Genomic DNA, 27,798 nt, shown 5'->3' with positions numbered 1-27,798 from the left:
ATTGCCACTGTTGTAACTTTATCCTTTTGGTGGTTGTGTATATTTACAAACTTGTTGACATATTATTTTTCCCAACACAAACCACATGGTTCTCTGAGCTGTCTGAGCTTCTCAACTTTGGCCCTCAGCCTGCACATTCTTTGTAATAAATTATGTTACGAGTAGCAGCGATGTGTGAATGAAGATTCTCGATATAGTTACATAACCTGCAATCAGGATGTAGGCCAGCTGGCCATTGGTGCAGATGCTGTCTAATTCATTAGCCTCAGACACAAAGCTAGTGAACCCTGGACCCTGCAATCACATCGTCACACTATGCTGATTGACTGGCAAAAACCCAGTGAGTGATTGGTAGCAAGATACTTTCTTGTACATTTATTGGCAGTTATGTTAGAGGCAGGTATATTCAATGAATTGAACTCTCTGCAATCCTGGCTATCAACAATCCTTGACACCTGCACATTTATCAGATGATGGTCTTATCATCACCACGCCAAATTACACAAGAGATGAAAAAGATTTAAATGACGATTGTGAAATGAGAAGTCCTGCGCTGTAGATCTTTACTCTGCAACTGAAGATAACACACGTTCTGCAGGAAATGAAATGAATATTTCCGCTTAGTATTGAGCAATGGTCGCCATTTTCCTTTTTCTAAATCACATTATTAATCAGATGAGAAGACATCTAAAGGACAGGTTTACTTTATAATGTATATTTTCTAAACTTTGTTAAGTTTAGAACAGATTTAGACAGGTGGAAAAACGCTCCCTTCGTGATTAACACAAAGTTTGTACTAAAGATTTGGATCAGTTACTCTTTAAGAGCTTCGTCATAAGATAATTTCCAAAGGGTTGGACCATTTGATATTCTGAGGGGGGCTTGGAAGATTGACCGTGGGACGCTTTTCTGTCCCTGCTTCACCAGGAATTATTTATTTTCGGCTGTGTCTGTGTGCATTTGCACATCTTTTTTTCACTCCGCCATTCAAAAGAATTTTTCTTGTGCACATGGGCGCTCTGAAATGCCAATATTTGCCATTCTGTTTGTGTAAGATGCTGTTCTTCATATGACATGGCAAAAACAGTTCAGGGAAAGAAATTTAAACGAGCACAAAATTTGCATGGAACTTGATGCAAACAGCATCTGCCAGGTCTAGCCAATGGAACTATTAATTGTAAAAGCTATCCTGGGAGCAATAGTTTGAGGTGCTTGGGTAGGGGACATATTTTTAGCTCGCAGGGAGCAGATTTTAGTTTTTTGTCAGGCAGGCAGATATTGGTTGATTGGCCTTGGGACTGGATAATGTTTTACAGAGCAGGGGAGCTTAAAAAATTCACAATGGGGAGGGGAAACAAGCAAAAATGTGTGGGGAGTTCGTATAAATGAATTTGAGTATGGAGGGTAGGCAAAAAATTTTCACTTGGGGGACAACTATGAAAAGCTAATTAATTACCTCATGGACTTAACAATTAGTCAGTTCACATTATTAAAAATTTGTCCTGAACAATATCTCTTATTATAATAAGGACCCCTTTAAAAGTGCATTGTTCGTTGGCTGCACCTGATCTGCTTCAGAAAGCTGGAAAGTTGGAAAGAAAATAGAAGCACCCTTTACTACAACGAAATTACTGATGGAGACAAATTAGAACTCATGGAGGGCTCAATCTGTAAGAAAACCACTATCTGCTGTTAGTGATTAAGTTTGTTCCAGGTTTTAGGATAAAAACATGTCATGGCTTATCGACATTTAAAGATATTATAAGTTGATGTGCCCAGAGCATGCCAAAAATTACAGAAGTTATAAAATTTATGCCCGGAGGGTGCGCCAAAAATTTTAAGGAGAGACTTAAAGTAACTGTATGTGCATTATTTTTTCCTTCATATCTGCGGGCAATCATTTTATTTTTTCTGCCATCCTTGGCAGTAATTTTTTTCAAAGGCAGCCTCTTTGAATAATCCCCCTCCCCAAAATCTTCAAAGCCCTCTCCCCAGGATATCAAATGGTTCACCCCTAACAAAAATAGCACACACACAGAGCTTTTAAAAGGGGGTGAACCATGTGATTTGTGGAAGGGGTGGGAGGAAATATTGTGTGAACAAGTTTTCCTCCATCATGGTAGGATTGTTTCCAAAGTCTAAGTCAGTCTGTTTTCTTAATGTAAAATTCATCAACTGGAACTTTCAGTTTCAGACTAAAGCAAAATTAATAATTTTTTGCTCCTTGAGTGATTAACAAATTTTCATTCTCTGAATCGCCCATCCCAAAATCAAATGGTACTTACATAAACAGTACGAATGAACCCTGTGCCCCTGAGAAAGCTTGTCAGCTTGAATTAAATGTGTATGCCTATGGAGCAATAACTTTGCAACAACAACATCTACTTTTCAAAATTCTACAAATTTTGGAGAAGCCCCCTTTTTCAATTGTGACATCTGTACTGGAAATTCCAATTTGGAATTTCCAATTTGGAATTTCCAATTTGGAATCATTCCAATTTGGAACCATTCCACTCCAATTTGGAACCATTCCATTCCAATTTGGAACCATTCCAAAATGGAATGGTTCCATTCCATTCCATTCCATTCCAGGTATTATCACATGCCCAAACAGAATACCTCGACTGTAGGACTGTGGCGATGACCCCAATGCCCCGAGCGCATTCAATACATGCCACAAGTACCGCTGCGATATCACAGCTAGGCGTAAGATTAATGTCAAAGGACAAATACGTTACACGGCGAAGGAGAAAAAGAAATTGTTACAAAACCGGTGCTAATATAAGACCTATACACCAAAGGTTGGCAGTATTCTTTATTAGCGATACATATCATAGTCAAACGTATTAAAATAAAATAACCATAGGGAGAAGAACCCCCGTGTTGAGCCCAAGACACTGTCCCTGTCCCTGGGAACAGATATTCTGTGCAGCCCCCTATGATCCGAGGCGCGAGGCCCAGCATTTAGAGGAGTACGGTGGGGCATTGCTGAATTGCTTAGACGTGAATTTCTAACTGCATTTAGCTTTCCTTGGTTATTCAAGCTATTCCGAATATCCACAGGACCTTTAACAAGCCGCTAATATAGTCACCTGGAAGTAGCAGGTGCAGCCAGTTGGTAATGCTGTCAATTTTATAAATTCGCCACAAAACATGTTGTGAAGGCTGATGTCCTGATTGTACCTATTTTTGACGTTGACCATAAAATTTGAAGGGGGAAAGTGGAGCTGTTCAGGGATTACAGCAGATTATTGGACACACCTTTGGTTGCGAACTAAAAGTGATCTTCTTAGGGGGCTCCAAATTATGATGGTATGGGTGAATAATTCAAACAAAATTTCCTTGTGTTCTCTAATCTCCAGTCTTGCCACTGTTCGTAACTGCCCTCCCCCTGGCATATGTTTAATATATGCCCCCAACCCCATGATGCAAACTGTATCGTGTTTTATCATTTTTAGAAAGTTTAGATAGAAGTTTAGAAAGCTAAATTAGAATTGCCTAAATCTAAGTCTAAACTTAGAAAGTTTAGCTGCAATTTGTTTGATCTAAATATCGTTCTTAACTTTACGTTCCTCGCAGGGTGACATTTTCCGTCGCAATGATAGATTGGATAAAAACGATAATTATCGGTTTCTTAATAGTGTTCTAAATTTAGAAATAAGCTGAAACATATTTGAGGTCTTTGGCTGAAGTTCAGAAAGTTGGGCCTGAAGTGAAAAAAGATTTCCAAGGATATACCGGCTATAATTATCGCTTTCTTAATAGCGTTGTAAATTTAGAAATTAGCCGAGGTTTAGAAAGTCAGGTCTGAGGTGAAAATACATTGTTCTTAAAAAAGTAGTTTGCGTAAACACTGAGTATTTACATGTTGTTGGTTCGTTGTTTTCCATTGAAATGTTAACCAAGTTAACTCTTTACCATATAAGATAGCATTGATAAACAAAGTGCCCCTTTCAGATTCCAATAAACCAGTTGACCTCTTTATGCCTGTAAAGTACTGATACACTTCTCAATGTTTAGACGAATGTAACTTTATTTTCCAGGTATTTAAGGGTAGCTCAAACCGCCAACTGGTACTGCCAACTAGGACTCCTAGTAGGCTAAAATGCACTCTTGGCCCAGTCCCAGTTGGCTTCCAGGACCGGTCCCAGTTCACTTCCGGGGCGGTCCCAGTAGTCTTCAAAATGCACTCTGGGACCAGTCCCAGTTAGCTTCCAGGACCAGTCGCAGTTGGCCTCCAGGACCAGTCAGTTCACTTGAGAGACAGGTCCAATTAGTGCACTGGGACCACTATGAAAGAACCCAGTAAACGGTACTTCATACTAACAATCTGTAAATGCAATAATTATAGGTATACACCACATTTAATAGATCCCAACTATGGCCAAAGTAATTTAATTCTTTGTTTTTCATCTGTGCGCACGTAGGTTTTTAGCCACTATAGACTATAGTCTATAGAAGCTATTGGGATGGGTATCTGTCCAGCGTCAGTCTGTCTGTATGTATGTATGTACATGTATGTATGTATGTATGTATGTATGTATGTCCGTTTGAAATTGTGAGGCATCCGTCAACTCAAATTCTTGAGAACCGCAGTACTTACTGATTTTCATATTTGTTGTGTAGATTGAAAATATGATTTTGAGAAACTATTTTTTTTAATTTTTTTGATATTGTTGAAATATGCAAATTAGCACCAAAAAGGCGTTTTTGGTAAAAAAATCTTCTTCTTCATAACCACTGGTCAGACAGCTTTGTTATTTGGTATACAGGTCCTAGGGATAACCCAATTTAGATGTGTTCAAATTGTGATGAAATATGTAAATCTGTATTTTTAAGGAATTTTTTGTCATTTTTGGTCAAAACTTTACTTTATCAAAAATATGAGTCTAATATTAGAAGCGGATAGGTGGAAAATTCTAAAAGTCGGATAATGTTGATAATATTATTCATGTTAGACCACTTTGGTCTCATGTTCCTGGAACTCTCTAACTTAGACATTTTAGACGATATTATCCGATAATAAAGAAAAAGCCTATGTCGCGCCTTCATGAGTCCCAGAATTGAAATGAGACTGCTGTCCTAGAATGAAGAAGCTAGGAGATTTTAGCTTTCCCAAGTGCATGAACAACATATACAATTTTTTTCAACTGCACACAGAACATGAACAAAACAAACGCATACTATTGCTACAAGAAACATTATAGTGGCTTGGGAAGCCTTTTGTGAGGTGGGAAACCCCATGCCATTTATATTATGATTTCAGTTCATATCTTTTAGTTACATCTTAGTTCTTCTCTGGGCCAGTCCTAGATTTTAACTGGCACCGGTCCTGGAAGCAGACTGGGACCGGTCCTGGAGGCCAACGGGGACTAGTTCTGGAGGCCAACTGGGACCAGTCCCAGAGTACATTTTGAGCCAACTGGGAGTCCCAGTTTGCGGTCCCAGTTGGGATTTGAGCTATCCTTACATCCTCTTATTTTCATATCAGTGCATGGGCTTCTATCATAATGAGCCTATCATAGACTCTGATCTTGTATGTGTCATCACACTGACAGAAAAACAAAGCTGGAATTTTTGCTATTATAATTTCGCAATATTATTGAACATAATTTACTCTCGCTTCACTAAAATACATACAGTCAGTGTAGACACAGTATAGACTCTTCTCAATCGGATATGACATGAAATGCGATCTTCTTTATGGGACCTCGAATGTGTGCAGGTGTAGATGGCACTTTTAAAATTCCCCAAGTCAACAGCTATTCCAAACTGTTAATTGGTTTACAGTTTAGAAACTGTTAACTGGTTGCTTGCTCTTTGTATATATCAGCATCAAACTAATGCATAACATAGATTTTAGAGGAGGTGTGAGATAAAGATCAATCATTCATCCTGATAAGAAATATGTAAAGTTTTGTGCCTTAATGCTGAAAAGATGGTGACGATTTTCTTTGTTGGTGTAGACAAACGTGCTTTTATGATAAAAGTGTTTTCAGTCATAAACTACTGATGTTTGAGCAAAGGAAAGATTTTTTGTGTATTAAATGCACCATTGTAATATCATAATTCTTGGAAATAATAATTGACGTGTAGAAACTTTTTTCAAATTTTTAAAGAAAAAACTGCAATAAATTAGGTCATGACAGTTTAGGTATATCAAAGTTGAAAATTACCTTGACAGAAATACTGGGTGAGGAAAGATTTATTCCGATCAAAATTGCAAAGATATGCTTAGAGGGACTTCATCTGTAACTTTTTATAACATTTACTTGGTTCTCTGAAATTATTTAATGTTCTTATTCTTCTGCTTTAGGCATATGAGACAATAAAATTGTACACAGTATGTGCCTTGCAAATACAGTGTATCATGTACAATACTCACATGATTGATATTGTTGATAAATGAATTCAGACTAAACTTTATATATTAAATTACAGACTGTTCAAAATCGTTTTTGTCGTTACTGAAAGCAAGAAAACTATTTGACAAAAAAATAACAGTAAAATGTCATAGGTAAAAAGGTTGTAATATGCGCTTGGGTTTTTGCTACATTTTCACCATCAGAATTTAAGGACCTGAAATTTCTGTGCAAAGGAATAATAGCCATAAGATCTCTGGAAGGCATGGAAGACCCATTAGATTTGTTTGATGCTTTGATCAAGGAAGACTACATCACCAGAACAGAGACAGGATTTCTTCAAGATATGCTGTGCATTGTTGGCTTGCCTCAGTTGTCTAAAAAATTGCAGACTTTTCACAAAAGTCAACCCCTATCCCAAGGTAAGCCAAGTCAATTTGCCATGTACATGTACACGTACTTAGTGAAATGGCCAAATAATGAATTGGCATAGCCTATACAAACCAAATTTTGACTCTCTTTTTGTTTACTAAAGCTATTTTGCATGCATCTTTAATAATGCTTTCGTGCAATTATCAGATGGAATCTTTCTCAAAAATAGTACCTACATGTACAATGTATGTTATCTAAAATTGTGCTTATTGATAATCATTTACCGGCAACTTAAATGCCGACCTGTACAACAAAGTTGTAGAGAAGTTTAAAGTTTTCATACAGTCTAAAAGTACCCTATATCTGCAGAATAAATTCCTGTAAAATATTAACAGTATTTTCTGTTGCTTGCTGTCATTTAGTATTTTTGTTCATTAGTAAATTACATGTACATGTGATATCGGTTATAAATGCAATTATTTATATAGCCATTCCATGCATCATTGATCAATCCATTTTCGGTCAAATGACTCAAATTAAAGTGCCAAGTATTATCCTTCACTCTATTTTGTAAAATGAAATCATATAATCGAGTACCTATATGTGGTAGAAAAGCACATAATACCTACATTTTTATTACACAGGCACTTTGACTGAGAAGACTGAAAAGCTTGTTGAATTTCTACAAGATACGTACAAGGGACACTTTGCAATGCTGAAACCCATTCCATGGAACGATGATCTGAATCTCAAACTGGAGGAAGTATATACAAGGCTAGAGGTAAAAAAAGTTGAAAGAGGTGCCACAAAAGAAGGCCAAGACTTAAGAAATCTGCACGACATGTTCATTGCTGATGAGAAAAAACAGCATGCACAGCGAATTAGGATAGAGGGTCCACCGGCCATGGGTAAATCAACACTATGTAGAAAGATAGCGTATGACTGGGCTTGTGGTGAGCTAGAGCAGTACAAATTACTTTTCTTTTTGGAGATGAGACATGTAACAGGCTCAAAGGTGATTGATGAAATATTCACTCAGTTACTACCAAATGATTTTCCAATTACAGAAGAAGAGATTGCAAATATAATTTCACAGCAAGAAAAATCAACTTTGTTTCTCTTTGATGGTTTAGATGAAATCAAAAAGGATAAAATTGAGGGCTGTGAAATAGGTAACCACATTGCCAAAAAATTACGTGCGTACTGCACAATTGTCATCACCACAAGACCACATTTATGCGATAGGTACTTAAGTGACTGTGACTTGTACTTAATTGTCAAAGGATTTACAAAAAAGACTACCAATGAATACATTGACAAGTATTTCAAAGATGACAAAGAAACAGGTGTAGCTCTCAAACAGAAATAAAAGTTCAAAGGGAAGATATCACTTGAGAATCTATCACAGATCTCCTTCGTAACCCCTTGCATGTGTCTTTCCTGTGTATTCTTTGGAAGATTACAAACAAAACGAAAAGGAAAATTGTTTTCCAAAGAACCACACAGAATTATACTCTGAGGTACTTGAATGCACCTTAAAACGATATTGTGCCAAAAACGGCATTGAACTCAATAATGGTGAAATACCAAAATTAGTTATTGATTACAGAGATAAGTTAGCTGGTGATTCATATAAAATATATTCAGCTGACAAAATACATTTTTGAAAACAGACATCTCTTGTGAGAAATACCTAGATTTAGGATTGTTGGTAAGAGATCTTGGTCATTCAAGGATAAAAGTGCAAGAGTTGTATTACTTCTACCATAAAACATGGCTTGAATTTTTCACTGCATTTTACATTTTCTCTCAGTTAGAAGTAGGAGATACCACTAGTTTGGATAGCCTGTTCAGTAATCCACAGAAATCAAGTTCTGTTCTTAAATTCCTTGCAGGAATTTCTGAGAGTAAGGCAAGTGGTTTGTTGTTTGACAGATTTAATCAGGAAATTCAGACTTTGAAAAATAATTTAAAGCTTCGAGGAGTCATCCATATGAGAGTGTAGAACTTTGCTCGTTACTTGGCCTGTGTTTTGAATGTTTACATGAATCAAAGCTTGACCTAGAATCTGTTCACATGTGGAGATGTCAATACAAGGGATTCTACTTTATGCAGGAGTTAAGGCTTCAATTTTCCAATGTAACTCCCTGTGTGACTCACCAAATCATGAAGTAAGTAGATTCATAAGAGTCAACAGGACTCATTGTCACTTTGCATTCATCCTTCATTTCATGAAACTACAACCTGGTCATATAGAAGAGTTAAGAATTTATCACCCCACTATGCAAGAGATATCAATGTTATCAAACACACTATCAGACACTGAAAAAAATGTAAAGTTAAAGACTTTAGAGATAGACATATACTCCAAAAATATTGTACAACATGTTGAGAAGTTGTCAATATTGATTAGAAATGGTAAAGAACATTCTACTCTGCAAACTTTGAACATCCACTTGGCTTCACGGTTATATTATTATGATGACAATGATGATAATGCAAAGGAATTCAATATAAGCGTGGTGAAACTGTTTGCTGGAATTGCTGATAATGAGAATATACAAAATTTTGCTCTGACATTGGGACAACGTTTGGTATTTAAACAAATCAGTTCAATTCCAATCTTTGAAAGGTTTATCAATAAAGGACCCCGGACAGTGAAGTTTAATATGCTTGGTTCTGAATGTCAATTGTCTAGTCTCTCTAACTTCATGAAGAACTGTAGGAAAACAGAATCAATCAAACTGGAGTTTGAGGACACTTTTATTATCCTAGGAGTGATGGTTTCAATCAGGAATTAAATATGTGTCTACAAAACATGAGTACAAGTATAAAAGCTCTCAGTCTATGGATAGAGGGATTGGAAAGAGACTCTGCTTTGTTTGATACACTATCAACAAATACCACACTGAGTGAGATATCAATAGGTAGGTTTACAGGGCAGTCTATTGATAAAGCGTGTGACATCATAAAACATAACAAATTTGCAAGGTCTCTCACACTCTACGTTTACAGCAACTGTATAATTAATGGTGAGGCTGTGGTGAAGTCACTGAGAGAAAACAAATCCTTAAAACACTTATGTGTGCAGTATGTAGACCGGTATGAATATTGTGATGAATTTGATGTACATAAACTATTTGTACCCATTGCCAACGAAATGTCAAATTATCAGTGTTCATTGAAATCAATCAAATTTTCATTGATGAGCAGTTACAAAGAAAAAAATTCCTATGTTGCCGATTTCATTTCACAGCAAGTAGGGCAACACCATTGGTCATACAATGTCTTACCTCACTGCAGTGGTGGGTACCGGTACATGCATCAACTTAGCTACTACACTGAGAATGATGGGATTAGTCAGGTTGAACAATAACATTCCATCATTAGATATCAAGAACACATACATACGTAATGTATAGGACTTGGAAAAATGCAGAAAAAGTTCAATTTTGATATATGCCGCATTATACTTTCCACAAATATCCAATAAATTGTAATTTCATCTGTTATAACTTGTAGAGTGATTTTATCTGTTATACAGATGTGAACTTGTCAAGATAAGCAGTAAAACTTTTACACAATCTAAGCATCTATAGATGAATGTTACTTGTATTCAGTACTGCCAAGTATCATATTGATGAATGTGCTATGTAGTCAAAATGAAAAATAGATTGTGAAAATGCCAGGGAAGTATGTTGAAATCTTACTGTGACATTTTCTCATGTATAGTTATAAATGTAAATATAAATATAACTGTATTAACAACTACAACATGTAAATTGCAACAGCGTTTTTTTTTGACAATGCTATTATTTTGTGCTACACCATACTGTGAAGCCCAACTTTCACCTGCATATATCAACTTTCACCTGTATATATGAAAGGTAACATTTTTTCTACGTTACTTGAAAATAGTGTTTTTAGTCCCCACGGACACCGTCCGGGGGACTAATAGGTTTGGTCATGTCCGTGCGTGCGTCCGTGCGTGCGTCCGTCCGTTCACGCAGATATCTCAGAGATGCAAGGAGTGATTTCATTCAAACTTGGTACAAGGATTACTTCATATGTCATACAGATGCACGTCGATTTGTTTTGTAATACGATCCAATATGGCTGCCAGGCGGCCATTTTATTACAATTTTTTCATGTACAGAGCCATAACTCAGGCATATCTCAACCGATTTTATTCAAAGTTGGTACAAGGACATTGACCAATGTCATAGATATGCACGTCAGTTTGTTTTGTGATACGATCCAATATGGCCGCCAGGCGGCCATTTTATTACGATTTTTTCATGTACAGAGCCATAACTCTGGCATATCTCAACCAATTTCTTTGAAAGTTGGTACAAGGACATTGACCAATGTCATAGATATGCACGTCAATTTTTTTTGGTGATACGATCCAATATGGCCGCCAGGCGGCCATTTTGCTACGATTTTTTCATGTACAGAGCCATAACTCAGACATATCTCAACCGATTTTATTCAAAGCTGGTACAAGGACATTAACCCATGTCATACATGTGTACGTCAATTTGTTTGATGATATGGTCCAATATGGCTGCATGGCAGCCATTTTGTTACAAGTTTTTCACGTCCTTAGCCAAAACTTGGGCATGTCTCATATGATTTTATTCAAACTTGGTACAAGGACATTGACCTGTGTCATACATGCACATCGATTTGTTTTGTGATACAATCCAATATGGCCGCCTTGTGGCCATTTTGTTACGATTTTTTCATGTCCGGAACCATAACTCAGACATGTATCAAGCGAATTCATTCAAAGTTGGTACAAGGACATTTACTTATTTATACATACCGGGGGTATGTATGTCGATTGGTTTCACGAGATGGTCCGATATGGCCACATGGTGGCAATTTTGTTATGGTTGTTTCATGTCGAGAGCCACAACTCTGGCAAGTCTCAACTGATCTTATTCAAAGTTGGTACATGGACATTGACTTATGTCATACATATACGTGTTGATTTTTTAAACAGTAAGATCAAATATCACTGCATGGCTGTGATTTTGTTACAATTTTCTAATTTACAGAGCCATAACTCAGACATATTTCCACCAGTACCGTTCAAAGTTGGTACAAGGACATGGACATTGACCTATTTCATACATATGCTCGTCAATTTGTTTCACGTCATGTAGCAGTAACATGTCAATTATTGAAGTTTCGTAAGTAGGCTGATATAGTGCATCAAATTTCATGAAACTTTGTACAGATGTTAAGCTCACATTGCTTTAACATTGAAAATACATTTATCAGTGTCATCTAATTAATTTGTAATTGCATATGTAATGAACTTTCCTAATTAGAGTGATATAGCCACAAATTAATACAATGTCAAATTCGATGAAACTTGATACAGATGTTGATCTCATAGTGTTGTAAATACTTCATCAAACTTTATGAAATATGGTACCAGTGATAATCTGTTAAGTGTTAGGATTGTATGCAAAAATGTTTTGCAACATCCTCTTCAATTATTCCTAGTTGACTCATTTTATGAACTTTAGGATGGTGGCCTACATTGGTTTTATGTTTTCATCACCATGGAACTCATCCTTGGCCATTGAGCGCCATCTGTATCGCAGTATTTTTATCACAGACCTAATTAATGAAGAGGACTCTATCCTCTCTGAGGACATGTAATCAAAGTACCCATTAACAAGTGGGGACTGTGTCATCAACGATGACTTGTTGTTCATATTTTGCATAATTGAATTGTCATAAAGATGACCAATGATATGACTCTAGACATGTTGTATCTGTTGAAGGCTTTCTTGTGGATAAAAACAGATGTAAAATGAATTACAGTTTTGAATTCAACTTATTTCATACCAATTCAAATGTCAGTTATTTCAGTTTGAGACAAATAAACACTTTTTTCATGCACATGATGACCAGCTTTGTCTGCAGTATTCAATGCATCTGAAAGAGTGTGAGAGGAATGAGAGGGAAGCAATGAGAGATGAAAAGATAAATATTGCTCTATTGAATTGATAATAAGCCTGATGCTAAACGTAAACACACGTTACATTCTGCTCCCTTCTATTTTCACTTCCAACAGTGTACTGAGAACTTTCTACACTTATTTGATTTGCTGTTGAATCAAGGTTCATCATGATTTGAAAATAGCTTTCATGAACATGTATAGAGCTTCTTCAGGTAGAATACACCTCGGGGACAGATACAGTATTCGAACCCTCGAATGTTTAAATTTCTGTTTTTTTAGGGCTTATTTTTAAGTTTTTTGAGTAAGTAAAGTTTTCGCAGGCTTGGTTTTGTGAAAATCAGGAATTTTATTTTTCCTCAAAGATATACGGTAAGACAGGGATGGGGTCCATTTTGAATTTCAAATATCGGTAAAATTTGGGTAATTTGTTTCTCTATCATCCAAAATTTGGATGATGACCCCTTAATTTTATTCGTGATTTTGAAGAGAATGGTTGAAAGTTTGAGGAAAATTCGAGAAAAATTTAAGTCTTTCACTTCGAGGTGCAAACGACCTTAATGTAGTATGCACCTCGAAAGTGAAAGACTTGAAGTTGAACGTTTGCTCAAACTTTCCTGAATGAAACTTTCAACCATTCTCTTACCAAATCAACAAAAAAAATCAGGGATCAACATGCAAAGTTTGCAACTAGTGAAACAAATTGCCCTTCATTTTGCGATATTTGAAGTTGTGAAATGGCCACCATTCCAGTGTTAACTCTATGGGGGAAAATAGAAGTTTGGATTTTCCAAAAACTAAGCCAGTGAAAGTTTTTTCATTCTCAAAATGAGCCCCCACAAGTTATAGATCAGAAAAGAATTGTAGAAATTTGAGAGTCCGACTATCTATCCCTGAGGCGTGTTGGCTGTTAGAAATTTCCCAATTGCTTATTGAGTTTGGTGCTTGTTCAGTAAGATTTGGGGTGTCGTAATTGTTGAAACGTCCATTTAATAAAAAATTAAATGTCAATACTGTCGTATTCTCTGTAATTAAATAACGATAGAAGCGTGTCATGACTTATTTCACACAAATTTATTCAAAAATTGAATTCTCATTCAACAAAGTCAACTGGTTGTCTTTACATTGGCAAAACATACAGTAAACTATTAGTCTGAATGGCTATCACTAAACCTATACAATACAAAAAATAATTACAAAAAACATCAGCAGTTGCAGCAATTCTGAAACCGACAAAAATTGGTAAACCAATATCTCATAGGTTGTCATCATAGATAATGTTAGGTATGAGTCTAATTCATAAAGATTAAGTGTACCGTATGTCATGGGTAAGGTTTGTCAAAGCAGTGACTGAAGCACTGCCAACTCAACTCTATTGGAACTTTCTATGAGCTGTGGATACACAACACTGAACAGCATACATGTCACCTCATTATGACCTCATTGCACATGGACCAATAAATCTAAGGGATTTTGAAAAGAGAGTGACCTACTGACATACCTTTGACCTCTTTTTAAGAGACTTGTTTGGACTTCGCTTGCCAACAATAATGTAGTTTACAAATGTAATTTGGCAAGCTGAATATTGAGTATCTCTGCATGTTTACAGGAATTGAAGAAGAAATTTGACATTTGAAACAACAACAATGAGAAGATAATCAAAAGTAACAGCTATTGACTCTTTGATCACAATATCAAAGTAACTGACAACTCACAATGTCTCAGTTTGTAAGGCAGAATACTAGTATAAGGTTGATGAAAAAAGTGTGATCAAGAGTTGTTGTTTTTTTCTTGAATAGTTTGCTATTGTCTATTTTTATACATCATTACGATATGTATCTGACACTATGTGCTAGTATTTTATCACATATCCATGTATGTCATCAGGTCATGATTTTCCAGTGAATGCCTTGTCCATAACACAGAGAGACACACCAGCCACAACAAACACCATTCCAATATAGGTTTCTGTTGAGAAAAATGGAACGACAAAAAAGATGAGAATTGGGGAAAATGTAAACACTAGCTATGTGAAACAACTAGAATTCTGAAATTATATTGCATACTGTATAAAGCACAGAAAAGGAGCCTAAAATGTTCACTGACATTCCAGAGTGAAGTCAGAAAATTACGGGTATCAGATTGAATGACCACAGACACCTACCGGTACATGTCAGTTAACCTTTCAGTACCCTATATTTTATGAGGAACTGAAGCGGACCATGCAATAAACCTATTCAGTGTTCTGTGACCTGGCTGACCTTTCGTACGTGTAGTTAGTGAGGTCACAGCAGACTGAGGGGTCATGAATGCTACCTTCATTTCAAACTTTGTAAATTTGTATCAACTGATAAGCTCAAAGGTCATATCTGATTGGTAGATTTTAATTATTTATACCAACTTGAGTGAGAAACCAATTCTACTGTGTACATGTAGCTGATTGGCTATTTGTATATGACTGAATAATGACAATAAATAGGTTAAACGTACAATGTTCAGACACGCTACACATTTGCTTAAGGGGTCACTCAGAATGATTGCCATCTTAACCCTTTGAGTGCTGTAATTTTTCCCGCCAAAATTACAGTGCAACATTTCACCAATTTTGATGAAGTTTCTTTAATTTTTTATAGTATTTTACCTAATGGACATAACTTTTCATTGGCTGTAGTTTTTTACCAAAACTTTAGGAAAAAATCTGAACTCAATTGTCTAGATTTGAAGAAAAAACAATTGTTGGCATTATATTATATAAAGGCAACAGAATTGACATTGACACTGAAAGGATTAAATTATGTGACTGAAGGTGTGGATGGAAAACACAAGGTACAACACAAGGTACATGTACACTAATACATACCTTTATTACCAATTTTTTCTCCCAGTATTTTTCCAGTCAATGTAGTGAAAATAAATGTCAGGGAATTTGTTATGGGCACAGCAAGTGACAAGTCTGTTCAGTAGGAAATCAAAAAAGTAAATTAATGTCATGTAGTGTTTTATTCACAAAAGTTTATTTGACAATTTGGTGAATTTTTAAGAATCCAGAGCATGCCACAGTTTGTTAGCATTTAAGTTTGCTCCTTTACAAAGTCTAAATGCAAATGTTATATTTTATAAAGAAATCAAATTCATTGGAATGCACATCAAAAAGATTTGCGAGACAAATTTACATTCACAAAGTAAAGTTGAGATTACATTTTATATTTTCTGTAGGTTTACCCATTTCAACAACACAGTTTTTTTTTTTTTTCAAATTCAAAGGGACACTGGGAAGTACACAAAGAAATTGGAAAGAAAGGGCTAAATGAGCCAATTTTCCCTTTAATCTCATCTTTTAGACTGTGAGGTAAATTTCAAAGTCAGTATCTTGTCAGTGTTTAAACTGTGATGACAAATAGCGCAAAGGTTTTCACTGAGCAAGATTTTCATTATCTGCTGGAAAATTGTTTAAATATACAGCTTGTAGCTCACTATACTCTAAAAGTTCACAGACAAACAGTGGGAAATATCAGATTGCTGGAGACATTGAAACATACGTGCTGTCTTGATATGTTTAACACTGGCAATACAACAGAATCTGTCTGTGCTAAGTGGACAAACAACGTAATATTGCAATGCATTGTAGGTAATAAGGCTAATTCTCACCACAGTAAGAGTTTGAGGTAGTGATTTAATAAACGCTTTTTAACACTTATATAGATGTGGTCATCGTAAAAAGTTTTGTTTATTCACAAAACTAGCTAAACTCATGCATCTTTTCAAATTTTTAGATATTCCTGTACTATACCAAAAATTTCACTTTGGCGCCTGTAGTCTTACTTGTTTTACCTGTGGAAAGACGTAACTTGCGTTTTTGAAATGTTCAGTTAAGCGTACAGTTAATTTTCATATTTGTTTGCATGCTAGATATACAATGTTCAATCAAATGCTAAATTTCCTTCCAGTACCATATAGAACCACTAAAATCATTGTTTGAAACTCATTCCTACTTTTGCTATTTTCATTAAACTTGGGGTATTTATCAGTCATAAAATTTTTCCAAAATTATCAATAAATTGCAGAAAAATTCATAAAAATTGGTAACATGTTGCACTAAAATTTTGGCGGGAAAAATTACAGCACTCGAAAGGTTAAACATTGATTCTTGAGTGTCCATGGCAACTTTAATCCATCATTTTGAGTGGTGTCATTTGACATTTACATTTGCAACCAAGGGGTCACTGGAGAGGTCAAATTGCGCAAACAATTTTATGAAGACTTGGAGATTTCATCAACAGCTCAAAACTTGACATCATAACAAAAGAAAATTTTCTTTTTAATTAATGATATCCATTACACCAGCAAAATATGTTCAGTATGTACCAGTACTATAGTAAATGTAAATAATTTCCACCAACCTGCAGATGCCAGAGTCAGGTAATAAACTAGTGAACCACTCTGGTTGATGAGAAACGGTACAATGTACTACGGAGATTAAAAGCATACAAAGAAAAAGAAAGAAAGAAAGTGAGTCATCTTCATTTGATATCTTTCATTATATACTACAAGCACAATAGACTGGCCAGTCACTTGGTATTTTCAGGCTTACGCTGTAGTTATTCACTTGCTCCCCAAATGTTTGGCGATAGCATTAAGCTCACCATTAACGCAACGTCTTCTGAAGTTTCGTTCCTTCACTTCACTCTGTTATGATATTTGAGAGCCCACAGACTTGGGGAAAGTCTATGTAACTCAGTAAAGTTGGTTTTGCCCTGTCTCATAACAATCATGTCATTAGCAACTGCTAAGACATTTTACAGCAATGCACTTCAATATTGAAGTTGTGAAATGTACATACTGGCATGTACTAACTGATTCATCACGTGATTCGGTGGTGAGTAGCACCACACCTGTCAGTGCATTGACATTAACACCAATCATATTCTTGAACATATTTTATCACATTCTTGGTGTATATATGCACTAGATAGGTTCATCATGGCTTACCTTCCAATTCGTTGCAAGAAATGTAATCTCGGCCACAAACTGCAAGACTGCGTTGGATTTCTGGATCTTATCAATTCCCGCACTTCCTTGTTTGATGAGAGGGTTTGTGGCGCCCCATAGAAATGCAACAACTGTCAACCACACGGCATTATAGATCATTCTCAACCTACAAAACAAACATTGTGGTCAGTGTTACAAAAAATGTCTAGGCACAGTCAATTGAGCATTACTAAATCAAAATGGAAATGTCAGTCTGTCACTGTATTTGAACTTTGAAATTTCAATATTCTAAGACCTGATATCCCAAGATTCAAATATCTGGTTTCCCCATTCTCACACTGACTTCCACATAAGAAGTTACCCAGAGTAACATAAATTGTCATTGATAAAGTATAAAAATCAATTTTCATTTGGAATTCTTGGCAACAGTATAGTGTTGTGCACATATTAGAGATAAAATTGAAAATTGCACCTAATTGCGACTGCTGGTACAGCTACAATTTGAGGTTTGCTCTTTTTATCATGAGAAGTTTAATCTTTTGCCTTTTCCAAAATCTACAAACGCCAAACTTCACGTCAGCATGCAGTAAATTTGACAGACCTAAGGCTATTAATTATTATTCAAATTGTGCTTAAAATGATGCTTTCCAGTGTTTCATCCTTATAAATACAGAAGAAAAATCTTTGCCTTTCTTGTGTCACCCTTGTCTTTTGTTATGAGTTTCAAAGATACATATACAGTATGTATGATTGTAGAAATCAGTGAAGACCACCAAAGGTCTGAAGGTCAGGGAAAAAACATTTCAAGGGAACATGTGAAAGAATGTATGCAGCCATTACAGCCTGATCAAGTTTGCCTCACAGAAATGTACAGGTTTGTGAATCACTACCTGAAAAGGACATACGCCATAAGACCTGATCAATAAGATTGATATGGTATCTGAAGTTATCCTGCAACTCAATTGGTGATGTTAAACAATCACATTTGCATTAGGTCAAAATGGCATCATGCCAACACATATAAGTTTACACATACAAAACTACATATTTACAGACAGAAAATTTCAAAATACAATTACTAGCAAGATTATCTGCACAAGTTTACCACCTAGCTATAAGCTTTATGGTGCACAACTTTCCGTACTTGGTTTTGGATATTTTGATGGGTGAATGAGAAACAAGAACCAGCCATACATGTACAAATTCAGTCACCACAGGCCAACAGCCATTGACTGGAAGCCATTTCTTCGCAATAACAGTTACATGTACAAAATCAGAAGGGGCTCTGATTTAATACTGCACTAAGGATTTTTGCATTTATTATTTTACTTCTAGGGTTTTGAAAATATGGATAAAAACAGTTGAGGTTTGATCCTTACTAAAGATTTTTTAAATAACTTATGCAACAATTTGTTCCTCGACTTATTTATCAATCTTGTGAATTGTCAGATTTGGACCATTTGATATTCGGGGGAAGGGGTCTGGAAGATTGACTTGCATACACACACATTGTTTTTTCCCCTGCTTCACTCAGAATTATTTTTTAACTGTTGGAATTCATTTACTTCCCTTCATAGAAGATGTCTTTCTTTTTTCACGCTTGCTCAAATGGTAATATTGTATCTTCTTTTTGTTAAGATGGAACTTTTCTTTACATGACATGATAAAAGCCAGCGTGGAAAGAAATGTACAACAGCAAAAAGTTGACATGTTACTATATAGGCAAAAGGCATCTGCTTCAAAGTGCTGGAACGTTAAAAAGAGAATAGAAGCAACCTGTACTGCAGCAAGATTACTGATGGAGGACTAAAAGAAAGTCTCGTTGATGAAATCTGTCAAAACCCATAACCACTGTGACTGTTTGGCGATAAAGTTTATTCGACATAGTTGGCTGAAGATAAGTGGCACATACCCATTAAATGATTTGAAAACAAGTTGCACAATGCATAGAGAAACACTGGAATTTCATAATCATTAATCCACTCAATCGGGGGAAGTTATGGGGGAGGTGTGTTCCCTCCTCAGATACAGAAAATGTTAATTATTACGCATTAAAAGGAGTCATTTAGTGGCCATTTTTGTGTGTTTTAAACACATGGTTATCATGAAGAATTATATTATTAGACATAAAAACATTTCCCACTATTACCTTAACAGAGTCAAGAGAATATCCTATTAGAAAATATTTCTATTTGATGCTACAGCTTTTTTCAGGAAGCTTTTTTCAGCATTCTTTGTAGACGCTAAGAATAAAAAATACCGCAATTATACGGGGTCACTCAAATTTGATCACAATTTGTATACCAGTATGGGTTACCAATGATCAACAATAAATGTTGTTTCTATCTGTTCAGTGGAGGAAAATTCTACGTTGATGTTATGGCAATGATTTCTGCACAGTACAACCAAAAAAAATACCGTCAAGGACAGTGTGCTCACATTCGGTTTGAATTGGTAAATTCAAGAAATATTTAAACCAGAAAAACAAGAATGACAAAAGCAAATAAGGTCTGCAACTTAGGTACTGGAGGTCATCTTTAGGAACATGCATATCAACTTCTATAGCAATGGGACAAGCAGATCCTACATACATAAGCAAATGTCAACAAAAAAATTAGCCAGAGAAGCTTGACAAAAAGAAAAGGTGGGAGAGTGGGGAAAAATAAAGAGTGGGAAAAAATGTACAAGGGATCTGGTAAAAAGTAACGCTACCTCATCAATCTTCTATCCCCTACCCCCTCCTGAATATCAAATGTTCCATCCCTTAGGGACCGTCTCAGATTGTCGCAGAAGTTCAAAAGCGAAATTTATTCGTTTAGGGGGGGGGGGTTTGACCTCCATTCAATTCGTGAACTTCACTTTCGCACTTTTAGTTTGTGATCACAGGATTTCGTGTGTGCATGTTTATCTTAAATTAAAGAAAACCTGCACACTCGTGCCAACAAATTTGTAACTGTTTCCATCTCGTTTGTGCCCCAAACACAATTTACCGTTAGTGACATTGTATCCTAAACCTTTCATTCATCAAACTATACAAAGACAAAAAGTATCATTTTTTAAAATGTGCTATTTATAAGCGTCTGCTCTAACCATGCACTAAATGTCTTTATTCTCACTTGTTATGAACCTGGTCATAGTCGTTTTAATATGATTGAACGTCCCTGGGCCCCCTTGTCTAAGTTTCTCGCTTATTTACCGCCCCTACCAAGTACAAATTGCGTGCTCGCAAAGACAAAGAACAGCACAAGAGATGCAAAAAGGGAAAGTAAAATAAAATGAAACTTTTATGCGGTAAAATGCCCTGTTAGTACTCAAATCTGATCGATTACTTTAATTGTAATGTGGCAAGGGGAATACGTCTTTAGTAGCTATAGCAAAATGCAACATTGTACTCTCAGGCAGACATGAACATTTCGCACTTTTGAAGTTTCGTTTAGGGGGAGGGGGGAGGGGGTTTTGATCTAAACGAAGGAATTTCGTTTCTTGAACTTCTGCGACAATCTGAGACGGTCCCTTACATAAGACCAGCTTGCATGGCAGGAAATGTATTTACTACCTTGGGGATGTTTTAATTAATGCTATGAGTGCTATCATTCGAATGTAAACAGCACTTAAATCAGTTACACATAGTGAAATGCCTTCCACTGTGGGGGGATTACGACATCTGGAATTATCCTGGATCCAAATTTCTCATCATTTCTTGTGTGTCTTACATGCAAAAGTTGCAAAATTGGTTCGCAATGAAAAAATTTACCTCAGCTTTGTTTTCTGGATCAAATTTTACTACAAATTGATATTAAATATGACAAAATTATGTTCACAGCTTGTAGTCACGCAACAGAGGGCGTTATCATGTGACCTCAAGTCACATGTATTTTGTGTTCTTTGCTTGGTGCGTCTCCGCCAGCAGAAGCCATGTGTCTGGATCTTACAGCCCTCAAAATGAAAACAGTGAAGCATGAACAGTAAGTTTCAAGCCGCTTCCCTTAGCGACCATGTGGATGAGTGGATTAAAATTGGAGCACCTAAACATGTTGTGAAGTGGCTTTCTGAAGGTGTTAAGCTACCATTTATCAGCAAACCGCAACCATTTTGTTTACCAAATCACAGACTTTCAAAGAAGCAGACTGAGTTTATAGACGGTGAGATTGTTAGTTTATTGAAAAGCAATGCTATAGAACAATGTTCAGAAAAACCTTATTGCATTTCACCAATTGGATGCGTGCCAAAAAAGGGAGGAAAATGGCGTATGATAACAGACTTGCGAGCACTGAATCAAACTTGCATCCCACCAAAATTCCAGTATGAAGATATACGTACAGTTATGGAAATGGTACAGCCGAACGACCACATGGTAACATGGATATCAAGAAGGTTTTCACCACATACCAGTGCATCAAGACTATCACAAGTTCCTAGGTTTCAAGTGGAGAAACAGATACTACCAATGGAAAGTCCTTCCTTTCGGCCTAAATGCCAGCCCATATTTCTTCTCCAAAGTGATTCGAGTTGTGGTTCAACACTTGCGGACAATAGGTTTTCGCAACATGGCATATGTAGACGATTTTTTCTGACAGCCCAAAAGGAGAAATAGACAATCAAATGACAAAAGCACTACAGACAATGCATTCATTGGGTTGGTACCTAAGTTGGGAGAAATGCGACCTATCACCGTCCAGCAAGAAAGTGTTCATTGGCTACCAAATAAACAGTATTGGCCCAGATGGGTTACCAGAGATAAGCATACCAGCTCAACGTGTCACATGTATTTTGTGTTCTTTGCTTGGTGCGTTTGTTGATATTTAGACTCGTTTTTGGAGACAGGTTAGTATTATAGAGTCATTGTTGGAAGGAGACGTACGGTACTAGCAGAGATATAGGCATATTGTATTAATGTTTAATGTTAAAGTTCATTAAAATTGTTGTTTCCACTCACAGTGTTGCGTGACGTAAGTTTACAAAAAACTTCAAAACTCTCTCACAACATATCCTGGGTTGGTGTAGGTCATTTAAGGTCACAAAAGAAAATTACCTAAAATATAAAAATTTGGGGGTTTCCCAACACTTTGAGCAGAAAATTTGTCTCATAACATATCCTCGGGACTTTTGTACCAAATTACAAAGCTATCAGACAAGTAATTTTGAGAACAAGTTTTCTTGACCAAAAATAACAAAATTGTCTTAAAAATACAAATTTGTATATTTCAGGACAATTTCCACATATCTAACTATTGTCATCTCTGGACATCTGTACACCAAATATAAAAGCTGTCTGTCCAGGGGCTTTAAAAAGAATATATCTTTTAAGATTTTTTGACCAAAAATGACAAAAATTGCCCCAAAACAGTAATATTTCCAATTTTGTCGTAATTTCAACAATTAGAAGGGTAACACCCTTGCAAACATCCAATCCAAATTTGAGAGCAATTGGGCTAGCGGTTTCAGAGAAGAAGAAATTTTACTTAAAATGAGAAAAGTAACCAAAAAATTCAGCAAAAATACAAAATTCAAGATATCTTCACGATATTAATTAAACTGATTTTGATCAACCTTAGGAACCTGTATACCAAATATCAAAGCTATCAGATTAGTAATTTTTCAATAAAAAAAGTTTTGACCAAAAATTTGGAAAATTGCCCCAAAATTACAAATATTGAAATTTCAATTCAATTTGTATACACTTGACTGAGGTCATCCTGAGGAACATGTATACCAACTTTCAAAGCAATCAGATGAGTGGTTTCAGAGAAAAACATTTTTTGACTAAAAACTGAAAAAATTACCCTAAAAATAGAAACATGCAAATTTCATCCCAAATTTTTAACACCTACTTTAGAATGCCTAAAGGAACCTGCACACCAAGTTTCAACCCAATCTGACCAACGGTTACAGAGTTTTAGCAATTTGCAGGGTTTTTCCTTTTTTCCCCTCATTTGCATATTTTTGGCACTGACATGTTCATTTGAACAAATTCACATCTCCACCCCTAGGTGCACCTGTACACCAAATACTAAGACAGTAGGTGCTGCGGTTTAGCTGTTTTTGACGTGGACGGACATACATACATACATACATACATACATACATACAGACATGCAAATGGCATGCAAATGAACTGATTCAGCTTATACGATTACCTCACATTGGTATACCAAATGTGAGCTAAAAACAACAAGAAATACTTAAACCGGAAAAAAAGAATGACATAAGTAAATAAGGTCTGAAAACTTTAGGTACCGGTCTAGAGGTCAACTTTAGCAATATACCGTACATAGCAGACACAGCCAGCCCCTCTTAGTTTGAGTATAGACAGTCTTCGCCCCCTCTACTGTCTATGGTTTGAGCTGGTCTGTTAATATGTAACAGTTCATAAACAATGACAGGAAATAACTCAAGCCTAGCCTGTTCAGTCACTGGCATGCCACTACTCCTGCACATTTGCAGGATTTCCCTTTTTCTTACCTCATTTGCACATTTTTGACACTGACATGTTCATTTGAACAAATTAACATCTCAACCCCTGCATCTGCCTGTACACCAAATACTGAGATTGTAGCTTTGGCAGTATGGGAGCCTTTGTGTGTGACAGACATACTTTGGCACATAAATACCCACATACATACATACATACATACATACATACATACATACAGACATACAGACGCCACCGACTCATCATATAAGCTCTTTTTGGTATTTATATACAAAACCAAATATGAGCTAAAAATGCAGCTTCTGCATATGCATATGCTACAGAAGTGCTTGGGATTTCTAATGTTTTTGTGATACATGGGTAAAAAGTCAATGTGACACTGGCTTTCTATGTTGGAATTCAGCTTCCTTTTGGAAATCAACATGTGTATCCTGTAACATACTTTGGAATGCCAAAATAAAATGATTCATTTAATAAGCATACTAAGAGATTTGAGAAGCTCCATTTGAAAGCAAATGCTTGTGCAGCAGAGAATACATGTACATTACAACAATAGCCAAGGTGTTAGCAAAAATGTTAATCATAACAGGGCATAAATGAAATATGTGCTAAAATGAAGGATGAAATGAGAATTGGGTGCTGTTAAAATGAAAGATGTAATAAATTCATTAGATGGGGCGCCAAAAATAATGAAAAGTAATGATTGACAGCATTTGTCGGTACGTTATTTCTACTTCATGTCTGCTGTCAATTCTTTTTGATCCTTCGTTGGATAATTTTTAACTGCGGCCTCATGGATTTTTTTTTCAAAAATCTTCCAGACCCCCCGCCCTCCCCAATCAGGATAGCAAAAAGTCCACCCTGCACCCCCCAGGGGGGGTCACTTCCATTACTTGCCAATATGTATACGTGCCGCCCAATGGGGTGGTATTTCAGCAACTTGGTCTAAAATGGGGGTATCAATTCCCAGTAAACCAGGGTCTAAAATGGGGACGATTTTTGAGTGCCGCACAAGAACAAATTCCAACAGTCAGTTCCCGTCTCACTAGCAGGGTTCTGAGCTGCACTCTATAAGCATGGATATCTATTTCTGTGGCAGGGAACCATCAAAGAGACCCCCTGGCTTTAGCCAAAATAAATATAGACTTTGTTTTAAAACACTGTCATTAATTGGTCAGAACTCCATATATGGAAGAATTTTGCCAAATAGAAAATATCAAAACAAAGTGGCTCTATAACTAAGTCGACCATGGCCATATGAACGAGCAGTGCCTTATGGACGAACGGCGAGGCTTCTTGTAGATCGGAATTTTAAAAATTGCCAGTCAGAATGTAACTGCAGATAACTGATAATTTCAGAAGCTGGGTAAAATTTCGGTGAGGGTAAAGGATAGTTTCTTTCATCCAATTTTTAGTATTTCAAAAACGTGTTTCGGCAATTATGACTTGGCCAGCAAAAACAAAGCCGTAAATCCAGTATAGTGGTATGCTTTGCCGGTAAGTCGGTGATGCAAATACTTGCTTTTTACCTGATTATTTTTTTGCAAATTTTGACACTATGACTTTTGACCTGGGTCAAAGGTCATAAGGTCTAAAATGGGGTCCGAAAATAACGAGATTTTAGGTCTAAAATGGGCCCCGGGTTTTTTACGTGTAGCCGCACACCCCTACCACTTCTCAGAGCAAGTACCCCTCCCCCCGGACCTGCACCCCTATAATGTAGACTTGGTTAAAGTCGGTGAATTTTAAAAAAGTAAAATCATTTGTAATAGTTTCTATTCTGTCTCTCGTATTTCATATAAACCTAATTGCAATTTGGCAGCCAAGGCCACAGGTGCCTGGAGTTGCCAGTGTGGTATACATAGTTGAAAGTATCATAGAGTAGAGAGCTGGAACTCCAGGCACTGCATGCCAGGCCATGGCCAGGTTGCCCTAGCGATTGAACGCGTTACCTTGAGTCTGCAATGATACAGCTTTTGCACGCACCTATCCAGTTCCTACATAGCTCTGCGTTCAATGCTCTGTGTTCCCGGCGTTATACAGCTGTGGTCGGAGGCCATATAACGTCAGGAATACTCAACATTGTACACAGGGCTGGTTCCTACATTGTTAACTTACGTTGCTCCTTTTCATGGGGGATCCAGAGATACCGTCAACCAAACATTTGTCAATGGACACCTCAGACTAGTAGCAGCCCTGTAGTATCGAGTATAGCAAGGGTTGAGCTGTCTCTTCCACTCTCCATGCCAAGGCAAGCCGATATCCTTCCATTCACGCAAAGTATTAACTCTTCAGGAGTGGATTGAGGTTTGGGTTGGTGAGTGTTATGTTCGAGGTTTGGACCTGGAAGTGATCAACCAGCTGTTATCACAGCGCCGCCACATGGCCAGTACGTGCGTATCCATCCATCCGGAGCATGTTGCGACGTACGCCCTCTATGGCTACGTCTCTGGTCCTAACTGATAATAATAAATCGTGAAAATTACGGACAGTGGTATGCATAATTAACAAGTTATATGTTTAATTTTTATGAAACGTGACCACTAATTCGATTGATTGTATAGTTACACAAACAAAAATGCCCAAAAATGCATGGGAACAGATTTTACTCAAAGTAGACATGGCCAAATACCACTCATATAGACACACTAGCAATTATCTTCTAGAGATTTATTTTTAAAAAAAATACAACATTACACTATACAACGGTTCGGTGAAGCGAACTGGCGACAAATGGCGACCATTCGAATTTCAAATTTCGGTAAATATAGGGCGATTTGTTTCTCTTGTTTCTGTAATTTGATTGACAGAAAAGAGTTTTTCACTGTCGGAGCTAGGGTTGGCGTTCACGTTCCGCTAACAGGCAGGTCGATCTGAAATAAAATTAAATTTGTCTATGAGATGTGACCATGACATAAAAAAGGCAACGGCCTTTCCTTATTGATCACCAGGAGCAGTCAACGAGCTAAAATACAAGCGAGGATACCAATGTTAATTAACGTTAATGAACATCACTTTTAACAACAGGTAATTGAACTCAAAATAGGAATAAAGTCATCGTCATTAATCTGCTGTCTTGATCAAAGAATACCCTGCAAGTAATCAATGGACAAAACATGATAACAGTTTTCCAAAATACGTTATAGTCGTTCGCCATATTTAGTAAAATTAAACAAAACGCAGAGAGTGTGCAAATCGTTATCAGAATTTTACTTTCTTCGAATCGGAAAAATTTTGGAATATGGCTGCCTAATGTTAAGAAACGATATGAACTCTCGTTCTTGCAATAAAGAAGAAAGGAGGGATTGTTTTCGCCACTGCATCGCTGCTCAGCTACAATGGTTATTTATCAACCAGCACTGAATTTCTTCTAAAGCCGGCAGTCTGGCCTTTGCTAGGGTGGGGGTGTCACGATGTATGGCAATGAAGAAAAGTCACGATGTATGGCGATGAAGCAAAGTCACGATGACAATTTCAAGCTCTGATGTTTATTTCGAACGAAAACCTGATGCTGGAATGAAATATGCAAACTTCTGTATGTGAATGAATGACGTCACCAATGCAGGCCCAACGAGCAAGAAACCTGTAATAAAATCGAAAGTTAGCCGGCAATATTCCCAACATGCATTCTTCTTCCAAATCACATATGTGCATACGTCATCCAT

At 36.6% G+C, this 27,798-nt stretch overlaps 3 protein-coding genes across 3 annotated transcripts in view; all 3 read right to left on the bottom strand.

Annotated features, from left to right (window-relative positions):
- Positions 1-26,478, bottom strand: part of LOC139133344 (NLR family CARD domain-containing protein 4-like) — a 543,607-nt gene extending 517,129 nt beyond the window's left edge. Inside the window, exon 1 of the mRNA XM_070699892.1 lies at positions 26,168-26,478. The gene's annotated coding sequence lies outside the window, so the exon portion shown is untranslated. The remainder of the gene's footprint in view (positions 1-26,167) is intronic.
- The window catches only part of LOC139133353 (transmembrane protein 234 homolog), a 220,983-nt gene that overhangs the window by 54,427 nt on the left and 138,758 nt on the right, over positions 1-27,798 (bottom strand). The gene's annotated exons all lie outside the window — the stretch shown is intronic.
- On the bottom strand, positions 13,764-26,419 carry LOC139133350 (transmembrane protein 234 homolog). The gene is made up of 5 exons (XM_070699899.1): positions 26,252-26,419; positions 17,701-17,866; positions 17,112-17,178; positions 15,572-15,664; positions 13,764-14,679 (listed from the first exon to the last, which is right to left on the bottom strand). Exons 2-5 carry the CDS (start codon positions 17,857-17,859, stop codon positions 14,600-14,602), a joined length of 399 nt encoding a protein of 132 aa, XP_070556000.1. The 5' UTR covers positions 17,860-17,866; positions 26,252-26,419; the 3' UTR covers positions 13,764-14,599.

Source organism: Ptychodera flava, chromosome 5 (genome assembly GCF_041260155.1).
Source record: "Ptychodera flava strain L36383 chromosome 5, AS_Pfla_20210202, whole genome shotgun sequence".
Taxonomy (NCBI): domain Eukaryota; kingdom Metazoa; phylum Hemichordata; class Enteropneusta; family Ptychoderidae; genus Ptychodera; species Ptychodera flava.
Note: the sequence above shows the minus strand (reverse complement) of the source record. Positions and strands in the feature narration are given on the sequence as shown.

Coding starts and splice junctions, on each gene's coding strand:
- LOC139133350 (XM_070699899.1), bottom strand. CDS start 17,859: ATGATCTATAATGCCGTGTGGTTGACAGTTGTTGCATTTCTATGGGGC. Junction 15,665..17,111: donor CCTGACTCTGGCATCTGCAG/GTTGGTGGAAAT, acceptor CCTACTGAACAG/ACTTGTCACTTGCTGTGCCC. Junction 14,680..15,571: donor AGAAAAAATTGGTAATAAAG/GTATGTATTAGT, acceptor TTTTCTCAACAG/AAACCTATATTGGAATGGTG.